This window comes from Sphaerodactylus townsendi, linkage group LG06 (assembly GCF_021028975.2).
Source record: "Sphaerodactylus townsendi isolate TG3544 linkage group LG06, MPM_Stown_v2.3, whole genome shotgun sequence".
NCBI lineage: Eukaryota > Metazoa > Chordata > Lepidosauria > Squamata > Sphaerodactylidae > Sphaerodactylus > Sphaerodactylus townsendi.
This window is the reverse complement of record NC_059430.1, coordinates 44,732,671-44,745,106: the sequence shown is the minus strand read 5'-3', so window position 1 is coordinate 44,745,106 and position 12,436 is coordinate 44,732,671. Positions and strand designations below refer to the sequence as shown.

Here is a 12,436-nt window from a genome sequence, read left to right as displayed (position 1 = left end):
ATTTCAAATAGGTAAAAAAAACAAACCCATGAGATTCCATACCCATTTTTGCTTGCTTTTTATAAAACCACAATCCAATGTAAATGAACCTAATTAAGGCTGTAGCTGGATTATGATCATAATGTAATCTCTCTCCAATTAATCAAATACAGTCTCCATACAGAAATACAGTAAAAGTACAGGCCACGGGGATAGCTCTTGCACAGGCATAAGAGTGCTCTGCACTCCCTCCCCACGGCACCTGTGCATGTAGGACCTCTTTGACATGCATCTACTCATTGTCAGTCTCTTGTTTAGGGCAGGGAGCAGGAATGCAGCCAATGAGATGATGAGCTGACAGCACCAACCATTTAAAAAGAAAGGAACCATTTGGAAGTTTCCTGTGGCACAAAAGGATCTCTGAACAGAGTGGCCACACATTTTTATATTTATAACTTTTATATTGATAGTGCTTCCCCCACTAAATCTGAGATTGAAGTTTAGAATGTAAGGAAATGACTGGACTATACAAAAGTATTATTCCAGTGGGCATTGCTTTCATGAAGTTATCTGAGAACTCAAAACTATACTTACAAACTTAGCTTTCAAGTACATATAGTTGGACATTAACTCCTCTTTGCCAAATAAAAGTCTACGGTCCACCTCTTGCTTTAATCCTCCTAGAAGATAGTATAACAGAAGATAGTATAACAATATGATTTATTACAGAAGGAAGTTCATTCAGGCTGGTGCAGTCCACATGCTGATACAGTCAGCTCCATGCCTGCTTCCATTTGAAATTGATGGATTGGGGTTGTGGTTTTTTGTTTGTTTTTTGGTAGCTAAAATAAAGGGTTCAGAAAGACATGCTCCTTGTCTACTGAGGCCAGGCAGTTTATTTACAGATGGAAGAAGAGTTTGAATTTATACCCCTATTTTCTCAACCATAAGGCATCTCAAAGCTGCTGACAAACTCCTTCCCTTCCTCTCCCCACAAAAGACACCTTATGAGGTAGGTGAGGCTGAGAGAGTTCTGAGAGAACTGTGACTAGCCCAAGGTCACCCAGCAGACTTCATGTGTAGGAGTGAGGAATCAAACCCAATTCTTCAGATAGAGGCCACTGCTCTTAACTACTGTGCCACACTGGCTCCAGTAACAGATTTTGCTGCTTTGGTATTGCAATATGAGCATCAATGTTTGAGGGTTTGAGTTATGAAACTCAAATGCTATTCCCAGTCATTTAGTTAACAGAAGGTTGTCCCTTTGTGCACATGCTAACTTCCAGGCAAACAGATTTTTGTCCAATTTAATAGCCAGCCATTATTGCTGTCATTATCACAATAATGCTGCAGTGTAACTACAAGCACTTCTAAACATCACTTTCCTTGATCCATTCAATGTAGCTTCAGATTTGTTTATGGGGAAGAGCCTCAATTACCAGCCCGGGTAGATTATCTAATCTGTAGACTGGCAAGGAGATTATTTATGTTTAGACTGTTTCGAACATCTGCTTTTAGTCTCAGGAATAGCTGCTTAATTCAGGTGTATTAAGCATTTGGCCCAGGGGGCAGATTTAGCCTCTTGAGGGCTTATCAAGTCTGTGAGGCAGCTGAGGTAACCCACCCCCTCACTTCCCCCTCTCATTTCCACTGTGGACTCACCAATCCACTCAGTCACCCCACCCTGCTCCAAATCTGGCCTGGAGAGCTGCAGTCCAGGCAGGCTCCCCATTCTGCCACAGCCTTGCCATTCCAGGTACGCACCCTGCTCCTGTGGGCTTGCCAGTCCAGTCACCCACCCCACCCACTGCAAGCTCACCAGCTGAGGCAGCCTCCCTCACAGTGCCAACCACTGCCCCCAGGGCTCGCCCCCTGAGGTAGGTTTGATTATCCTCAAGGTACTGATGCCATTCAGTTCCATATTTCAGGAACAGAGCATCCGTGAGCAGCAAGTCTATGTTGAACTGAAGTTTGAGAGCTGTTACAAAATGCACGGAGATAATTAAACTAAGACTGAATCCATACTATTCTCCATTTCACATAAAGATGTGAGTTTGGCCAGTTGAGGTGCAGCAGTTGAGAAAATTGTATGATTCCACATAAGAATATAGTGCCAAACGAATATGAAAATTATCATTCATTTTTACATACTGTCTTTATTAAAACCATTATTTGTGCATTAATAAACATAGCTCTTGATACAAAAGAATTTGTGCCAAAATGTATTTTTACTTTCAAACAGATGGAGCAGGGCAAGGTAGGTGCTAGGAACCAGGTGGAGCATTCTACAACAGAGAAGGTCCAGCATGCTTTGTTCTGTGGTGGAGGAATATACAATCTACTAACATCTTTATCTGGAGCAGAGTATAGACAGCGGTGATGTTGGTAAGGATTAGGCTTTTCTGAAAGGAATGGATTTCCTTGTGTTATGGGTGGTTATTATAATCCAGTCTACGTCTGGGATTCCTCCAGAACCAAAAATCAGGTTCACTCAAGTTTTCCCAAGGAGGCAATTCATGTCTTTTACAATTTTTTAAAAAATGAATTGCTTTTATAAACCTTGATGTTATCACTGTTGTACCCCTGTAGGGATTTTAAGGCAACAGAAGTTCAGAGGTGGTTTGCCATTGCCTGCCTCTCACTAAGCTGGTATTCCTTGGAGGTCTCCCACCCAAACACTAGCCAGGGTCAGGGCTGAGACTGTGTGACTGGCCTAAAGCTACCCAGAAAGCTTCCATGGTGCAAGTGGAGGTTTCAACCTGGGTTTCCAAAGTCCTAGTTCAGCACCTTAATCACTACACCATACTGGCTCTAGCATTATACCGTATATACTCGCGTATAAGTCAACTTTTTCAGCACATTTTTGTGCTGAAAAAGCCCCCCCTGACTTATACACGAATCTACCTTCCCCCTTTCAGCCACTTTCTCAACCTCCTTCTCTGCTTCGCTCTCCTCTGCCTTCTTCTCTGCCTTCTCCCTTTCAGCCGCTTTCTCTGCCTCTGCCTCTGCTTCGTTCTCCTCTGCCTTCTTCTCCACCACCTCCCTTCCTGCCCCGTTCACCCTCCACAGCCCCCAGCTTCTTCCCTCTCCCCGGACCCGCATGCGCCCGCCTTGCCCCTCCTTAAAAAGCCTCCCAAAGGCTTCTGGGGTGCTCCTTTCCCCTGGCTGGGGCTCCTTTGCCAGCTCAGTGCCCCGCCTCCCAAAGGCTTCTGGGGCGCTCCTTTCCCCCAGCTGTGGCTCATTTCCCCCAGCTGTGGCTCAATACCCTGCCTTCCAATCAGCCGGCTGGCCTCCAACGCGGCTGGGGTAGGGGTCCATGGCTTGGCCGGCGCTGGGGGTTGCGGCGCAGAGGCAGCCGGCCCGCTAAGTCCGGGGAGGGACCTTCTGGCGGCCCCCAGACAACTTGTCTCCTGCATTGCGTGGAGGGCTGCGGCGGCTCAGTGGCGGACGGCCCCTGACTTTTTGAGGGTGACAGCCAGTCAACCTGGGTCACTTGGACAAGCTGTGGGATGGAGAGGTCGGTGGCAGAGTTATTTAGTTATGAATTTTTGGTCGTAACAATGGGAATTAGGTTACGGTGGATTGATTAATATGCATGCATTAAATGAGATTTTTTTGGGGTAGTGTAGGTAGGATAGTGTAGCTAAGCTGTTGGAACAGGATATTATTAGGAAGTCACCATCCGTTTTTTGTATGCTATATCAGGTTAGTTACGAGCCTGTTAGTTTTAGTCTTAGTTGATTGAGTTATTTGCTATGGAACTATGTTATGGTGGATATAGGTTGCCATGCTAATTGTGCTAGGGCATTATATTGATATTGCTATTGATACTATTATCATGTTGTCATGGAATGTTATGTTATTATGCTCTGTATTATGTTATTATTATGCTGCTGTTGTATGAAATATTATGTCAATGGTTGCTGATGTTGTTATTTGATGTTGTTATCTAACAACTGATGTTATCTAACAATTGATAAGTTGTTAATTTGCTGGTAGTTGTTAACCTGATGAATAGCTGGTGCAGGTGGGACTTGTGCAATTGATATTATTATTTCGCTTAATTCCTATTGTATTATGTACTGTTACTTACTATGCTACTCTTATTGTATTATGTATGCACCGCCCTGAGCCAAACCAAACATTTAACCTACTGATGCCTCAATTAATGTAATTTTATTGGCATCTATTTTTATTTTTGAAATTTACCAGTAGCTGCTGCATTTCCCACCCTAGACTTATACTCAAGCCAATAAGTTTTCCCAGTTTTTTGTGATAAAATTAGGTGCCTCAACTTGTGTTCGGGTCGACTTATACACGAGTATATATGGGTATTTATAGTTGGCCATATCTACATCTGGGCAAGCCAAGTGCTCTCTACTGGACAAGTATTGCTACAGAAAAAAGTTTAACACAAAATGAACACAGATGACTCAATATAATGTCTGTCGAATGAAGACCTAGGTTTAGAGAAAGATCTTGGGCAGCAGCCTTCTAAATATTCAAGAGCCTTTTATGCTCTGATAAATGTGGCTTTACAAAACTAAAGGCAATTCATATTTGAATGGATTCTACAAGTAAACTCAAACTGATGAAGGTACCTGTTGATAAGCTCACAATTACTCCCACAATAACTGTGAACAGTGTTGCCAATGTGCTGAAGTATAAGTAGGACACCGAGTACCAATTATCATGAATGTGAGATCTGAAAGAAAAAGAACAATTGTAATCTTTTCTCCTCAAACTATATAACAAAGATGTTCAGAACCCCGTTCAAATCAAAGGGTAATTTATGCAGATTTAAATCAATAGAATAGTATTTAAATCAATACTATAAAATGTATAATCAGGCTACTTATCCCACTCAAAGTTTCATCAGTGAAAAAAATTCAATCAGAGTAGGTCGTTATCTATTAATCTTCTTTGCAGAGCTAGATCTTTCGCATCTAGTTCAAAGTTAAGATTCTGCTCACTAATCTGTTCTGAAAAAAAGTTATATGGATATTAATTTGTTCTGTCCAAATATTTGGTCATTGACTGTAAATAAAGTCTTCTTCTTGTTGTTGTTCTGTCCAAGCTGACAAATCATACCTGGAACATGATAGAGTTCAAACTATTCATTAACATCCATGTTTCATTATCAAGAAACTGTAGGATAGTGATAGGACAGCTAACTATTTAAATTAAAATAAATCTTTTGGTCACACTCTTTGCTGTCACATGAACAGCATATCAAAGAGATTATGTGCTGGGAACCAGTTGCAGTGATGAGAGTTCAGGACTCAGACCTACAATGAAGAATGTACGGAGTGGGTTGAAATGGGAACCTTCCCTCTCTCTTTCTCCCCAGCCAACAAATTGGAGCATTCCAACTTTGCTGCATAAAGAAGATGGAATCCCCTCCGAAACAGACGATGTGGCATAAACAAGTTAGAATTCCACCCCACTTGACCTTAAATTATTTTACTGGAAGAAACTTCTGTAAGATAGAAAACTACTTTGCTGGTATCACATTATAACTTTTCTACAATAAACTACCAGGTGGTTGCCAATAGCATGTTACTTGGACCTACGTGGGCAACAGATTAATGCATTTAGAAAAAAGGAAAACAAGCAGGGACAACAAAAAGATTCAAAAAAATGAGGTTAGATATAGAAACAAAAATTTATCCACCTCTCATAACACTAGAATTTGAGATCACCCAATAAAATTGATTGGTAATTGATTTATAACAGGCAATAAGAATTACATATATCTGGCTTATGGAGTTTGCTAACACAAAATGCTGCAATGTACATTGACTAAGATGACTTTTAAAAGGTGCTGGAATCAACTGACCCTTGGTGTGATCCAGCAAGGTTCTCCTTGTTTTCTTTTTTTCCTACAAAGATTGCTTTGGGATCAATGACTTTCTAGTCAACAGTCCTTTCTGTGGAAGTTATACTTATTTCTACCAATCACTTCCTGATGTTAAATAGAAAGTGATAACTCCCATAATGGCATTTGACAGGACAAACCTTCTTATAAGTATAGTAGTGAACTGTATGCATGGGGCATACCACCCACAAGGACAGGGGGGTCAAATAACCCTGGGCACAACAATGCAAAATCACCCCACCCCCTCCTCCCCCACACTGACCCAGCTCAAGAAGAGCTGGGTCGGCACGGGGGAGGTTCCTAGAGACACCTATCTTTCGTAGTACATGTCTGAGTTGCCTTCTTCCCTTCCCAGGCCCTTTGGGAGCAGGGGCAGCTCGAATGGGCACCACGGCAGCAGGGTGGCTCCTGGGCTGCCCACTGTGGCGCACTGCCCCGCCTCCCTGCAGGCCAGCTTCTGCCCTCTCTAAGGCCTAGGGAGGGCAGGAGGCAGTCTACAGGGAAGCAGGGGGCAGCTCGGGGGGGGCGGCTTGGATGGGTGCCACGGCAGCAGGCCAGACCAGGAGCTGGCCTGCGGTGCCCATCCAAGCCTCCCCCACTCCTGAGCCCCACCCCCAAGCATGGGGGCCCAGAGCAGGTGTTGTCCCCGGGCACCATTTCCCCCGGTACGCCTCTGACTATATGGGTATGTGTTAAGCCCCATCAAGGCGCTTCTGACTTCTGACAACCCTATGAATCAATGTCCTTCAAAACATCCTATCATTAACAGCCTTGCTCAGGTCTTGCAAACTAGGGGTCCATCTCATGTTGGGTCTTTCTCTTTCCCTGCTGCCTTCAATATTTCCTAGCATTATTCCTTTTTTTTTAGTCTTAGATGGAGATTATTCCTTTTTTTTTTGTCTTCTCATGTGACCAAAGTACAACAGTCTCAGTTTAGTCATTTCAGCTTCTGGGGAAGTTCAGGCTTGATTTGATCTAGAACCTACAGATCTGTGGTTGTTTTTTTGGCAGTCATGGTATCTGTAACATTCTCTTCTTAACACTACGTTACCAAGTAATATACTTTCTTCTGGTCAGCTTTCTGTTGGAATAAGCGACTTCTGCATGCCTGGACACTGGGGGGTGCTGTATATCACTCTAACTGTGATGTTGCCTCTCTTGTTTGCCCTCCTTGTCTGGGCCAGGAGACCGCCCACTAACTTCCTTTCTTCCCCATGCTAGTCTCACTTCTGCTCTAGCCTTTGAACCGAGCGCATGGTCAATGGCAGCCTGCTCAGTGGGGCCTTTCCCACTGCAGCATCCACTCACTTCCACACACGTGATGGCGCATTAGTTGTGCCCACTTGTCATAGGGAAAGTAATCTCTTTAGATAGGGTTCTTTCTATTTACCTTTTCTTGGAACAAAGTTGTGAACTGAAGATGATTGAATAAATGTAAGTTTTACCTTTTACATTTATGTCTCTGGAGAACTTTCTATAAACTGCAGTCACACACACTACTGGGCATATCCATGACTCTAAACGAAATCTAACACTTTCTTCATTGTCCAGCTTTCACACCCATACATAGCAAGAGACAATACCATGGCATGAATTGACTCGATCTTGGTTGCCAGGGGGGCGGGGCACATCCTTACACTTAAGAATCCTTTGTGGTTCCTTCACGGCTGCCTTCTCAGTTTCAATCTCCTGATTTCTTGGTTGCAATTTCCCTTTTGGTTGATGATGGAGCCAAGGAATAGAAAGTATTCAACAATTGATTTTCTCCTTGTCTACCCTAAAGCTGAGTAATTCTCCAGCAGTAATTATTTTTGTCTTCTTGATGTTCAGCTATAGTTCTGCTTTGGCACTTTCTCATTTAACTTTCAGCAGTAGTCATTTCAAGTCTTTACTAATGTCTGTCAGTAACATATTGGCACATACAAATTGTTAATTATCCTCCCCCCAATTTTCACTTCATCTAAATCTAATCCAGCTTTCCTTATGATATATATGTTCTGCAGACTGAAGAGATGGAGATAAAATACATCACTGTCTAACACCTTTGCCAACTGGAAACCATTCTGTTTCTCCATATCCTGTTTTAAATGATGCTGTGGCCTCATTTCCTTTAAAACCAGTCATAGCTTTTCATGATCCACAGAGTCAAAAGCTTTACTGTACTGAAATTTTCTTGTACACTCCAGTAACCAATGTAAACTTGCAATATGATCCTTAGTGCCTCTTCCATTTCTGAATCCAATCTAAACCTCAGGCATATTCCATATATAGTAACAATCTTTGTTGTAAAATGTAAAATGTAAAATTGTAAGACTTTACTCACATGAGAAATTAATGTGATGATTCAATAGCTGCTGCAGTCTTTGCTATCTCCTTTTTAGGCAATTGGAATGTAAATTTATCCTTTCCAATCTGTGGACCATGGTTTTGTTTTCCATATTTATTGGCATGTTTTTGTCAAAATTTTGATAGACTTCATTTCTGTGGCTTAGAATAGCTATATTCCATCTGCTTCTGGTGATTTGTTTCTCCATAATGTCCTCAATGCAACTTTCACTTAACTTTCTAAAATTGTTAAGTTCTTCAAAAGATTATTTTCAGAAAGAATCTGACATCCCTTAATCGCTTTTGTGCAGTTGTGCATTGTTCCCACCTTTTCTTTATTTTGTCCTGTTCAGTTAATGTATTTCCATGTTGATCTTTCAGCATGCCTAACTGTGCTTTAAATGTCCCTTTGACATCTTGGATCTATGGAACAGATCTCTTGTTCTTCCTTTTTTGTTGTTCCTTACTATTTCTTTTCACTGGTTATTATAATAGTTCTCTATATTTCTGCATGCAAGGCACTGGAATGCTGCATTTAGCCTTTTGATTCTGTTTCTACCACCATTTACTTCTGCTTGTCATTTGTCTTTAGCAATTTTAAGAATTTTTTCACGCAATCACGCAGCAAGGTTTTTCATTTCTTTTGGCTCCAGGAATAGTCTTTGTGCATTCTTCTCTGATAATATACTGTATGTACTTGAGTATAAGTCGACTTTTTCAGCACATTTTTATGCTGAAAAAGCCCCCCTTGGCTTATACTCGAGTATATACGGTAATTCCAAGATGGCCACTGGAGCTTTGACACACCAAGAAAGGAGATCACACCAGCTGTGGCAGAAGCATTTTGCCTGCATCCAACTTTGAGTATTAAATTCACCATTCCCTTTTGTGTTTTTATGTAAAGCTAGGCTTGTAAATTCTCCAGCTTTGATAAAGCCACAGTCTTTGCAATTAGAGTTGCTCCATTGGCTCTGAATGCCATGTTAGGTATTACTCTGTGACCTTTAAATTTGTGTTCTGACAGGCATGGCATCCTCTTGGAGAGAGATTCCATTGCACTTGTAGCGTTTAAAGACTGCAAAATGCAAGTTAAGATTTGTTACTAGTAAATCAGGTCAAGCTGAGTTTTTGTGCAAATTCCACTCTGTAAAGCAGTACAAATTAAAGCTGAAAAGAGAGGGTCTTACAGTTCTAAGGACAGAAATACCCTCTGTGCTATTTAGCAAGTGTGGTAGGAGACAAAGAGACACCGTAGATCTTCCTAATGGCTAAATCTTACCTTTGAATAAAATATGTCCCTGAACATGATAGGACAAAAGCGTACACTGTTCACAAGGTGGTGCTAGCAAACAGTATCTGCTTCCTTTAAAAACTGCCTTGCTTAATGACATTTTTAAAATTCTAGTGAGCCATTTTTGAGGGAGGCTTTGTGGGTACTCACAGTCTTTGTCATGAAGCAGCCAGGCAGTCTCCCTTCTTGCCTTCATCTTGTTCGTCCTCTGATCATGAAGATTGCTTTTAGTCAACTTTTTTTACAACCAGTGTGATGCTTTCATGAATTTTATTGGTATCTATTTTATTTTTGAAATTTACCAGTAGCTGCTGCATTTCCCACCCTAGACTTATACTCGAGTCAATAAGCTCCCCAGTTTTTTGTGGTAAAATTAAGTGCCTCAACGTATATTCGGGTCAACTTATACTCGAGTATAAACGGTATCTAGTTTCAACCCAGTTTTTCTGGTTCATATTCACTTGAACTTAGTAACGCAAACTTGTTCTTTATATGGTCTTTAAACTCTTCAAGAATATTGGTTAGACTGTATCTTGGCACTATAAAAGTTCTGGCAATTTTCTTCGGCTTTAGCTTAATTTTCGATATCAACAATTCAAGGTCTGCACCACATTCAGTTCTTTGTCTTGTTTTAGCAGAAAGAATAGAGCTTTTACATCTCCTGCTTCCAATTATGTAATCTACAGGATTTCTATACTGGCTGTGTGGTGATGTCAGATTCCTCAAACCCCCTCAAAGTGTAAATTCAGTAAAACAGTAATATTGAAATGCAACAGGTTAAACAACCACATGATACCTTTTTTGGTGACAGACCATCAGAAACAATTGCCTTCTACTCACTTGCTATTTCAACTCAAAAACCTTTGATAAATGTACTTTATGAATTCTTGATAGGCAACTCCACATTGCTCAAGGTAAATAAAATGCTGCTAGGTGTTAGAGGGATCCCCACACACAATTCATTGATTGCTTATACCTTGTAGGAGTTGGACCTGTTGAAAGAGTAGTGAATGGTGCAGCTGTCGTCAAATTGAATTTTTCACACCCTGCAGTTGAAAGGGGTAACGGCAAAGTTCTGTGAGGAGGTGGGCGGTGAAAGTGGGAACCAGTTCCAACCCACATGCCTACAATAAAGCCACTAATAAGACCTGAAAATGCACCCTGAAAAATAAAAAGTTATGCAGAGTATAACCATAAAAATAGCAAGAAATGTCTTTCATAAACTAAAATGATAAATGGCTTCCACTCACACACTAATATAGACTGCTTGGCTGGCTCCTCCATGCTGCCAAATGCATGTTGTCTGTATGGAGTATTCTGCTCTGCTGCTGATATAATTATTGTTGGACAGCTGGAAAAGCTTGGTGAACCACAGCTGATATGGCCAGAAATGTGTGATCAGGATCCACTCTGGGCTATACCTCTCTATCTTCCCCAAAACTCTGGTGATAAGGACTAAAAACAATGCACGTAACAGCCATCATGATCTGAAGAAGGAGTACATCTCCCAGGGAGAAAGGCCCTTTCGTGATCTGAAATAGAACTGGCAACATTTGCTGGGGGTTGATGCAGCAATGTAACAAAAAGATTGATTTTTGGATGGTTCCATAGCCCAAACGTTCTGTGGAGAGAGACTGGCCCTTTCCACACAACCCCTGAAAACATTTTCAAAAGCCCCTGTTTGTCTGCCCTTCCTGAAGCCTAGGAAGTAATGTACATATTATCTTATGAAAATGATTCCTGGCAGCCATTTTGTAGTTCAGTTTTTTTAAAAAAACTTCTTAGATTTGTAGCTATGAAGCTTCAAAGCCTCATGCTGCAATTCTCCACAGGTCAACCCCTCAAAATAAAAATTTAAAAACCCAAATGGAATACAGTCCAAACAACCAGAACAAGCTCAGAAAATGGCACTGACAAGGAAGTCTGGGGACTGCAGCGAGGCATGGGAAAGGTTTAAAAGAAATCACACGGCAAGTAAAAATGTTTTCAAAAAAGAATCTCTAGGGAAGATTTTCAGGCAGAAAATTAAACATTTTGGGCAAAAAACCACGGAGGAAACCTTTTATTTCCTGTCTGAAAACATTTTAGTTGTGGTGTGCAAAAAGGATCGAAGAATTGAGTTCCCGTTCATGAGCCACGATACCAACCACCTAGGTTTTGTCCTCCCATAATGTGGATAGTAATTTGCACAATGTTATAGATCTCTCTCACAGGCAGCCGGCTAGGCTATGCCACTCTGTTCATTTATGTAGCAAATGCCAGTTGAGTTGTCCATGATCACCTGTAACATTCTGAAGCTTAGGAAGTAATGTACATATTATCTTATGAAATGCCAGATCTTCCAGATGGTTGATATGGATCCTCTGTTCTTGATCTAATCATAACTGGCTGATTGAATAGCCAACCTCAGTAGAAGGAATCAGAACGGTTTGTTATGAAGGGAGCCAGAAGGGAAGACTCCAGCATAGGTTGTGACATGGCCAACAATGCAAAGAACAGATGACTTTAAGCACTTGCAGAAACATGTACTGAGAATCCAACATAGGTCAAATCCCACATAGGACAAAAGTGTCGAACAAGACAATTCTGAAGAGATTACATCCACAGACTGGTAGATCACACAACTGTGATGGAAGTGAATGTGTTTTTCTGGCTGAGTTGCGTGTCACAGTGTGATGGATTGAAAAAGTGGACAGAGGCAGAAAAGTCTGAATGCAAAGTATTAATCCCTCACAGAGCCTGAGTTGTGTGAGAGACAGGCTGGGACTGGTGGAATTAAGTAGGAGTTAGAGCTTCTGACAGGATTAGAAAAAGGAGTTCAACTCTGAGTTCCAGAGAGAACAGGCATGTTTAGTGTTTGTGAAAGATCTATGTTGTTGGTGGGAAGACAGTATTGGGAGAAAAATGTCTGTACTCTAGCCAAGGAGGGGGATTTACTTCTATGGAGAGAAGAATTCCTAGCC

General features: G+C 41.4%; 1 protein-coding gene across 3 annotated transcripts in view; it reads right to left on the bottom strand.

Annotated features, from left to right (window-relative positions):
- The window catches only part of LOC125435840 (sodium-coupled monocarboxylate transporter 1-like), a 44,522-nt gene that overhangs the window by 536 nt on the left and 31,550 nt on the right, over window positions 1–12,436 (bottom strand). For 2 of the 3 annotated variants that reach the window (XM_048502259.1, XM_048502260.1), the window contains exons 12-14: window positions 10,450–10,634; window positions 4,581–4,684; window positions 574–659 (exon numbers count right to left, since the gene is read on the bottom strand). In XM_048502259.1, the coding sequence (XP_048358216.1) occupies window positions 574–659; window positions 4,581–4,684; window positions 10,450–10,634 (375 nt within the window). The remainder of the gene's footprint in view (window positions 1–573; window positions 660–4,580; window positions 4,685–10,449; window positions 10,635–12,436) is intronic. The other variant, XM_048502261.1, reaches the window with a different exon arrangement.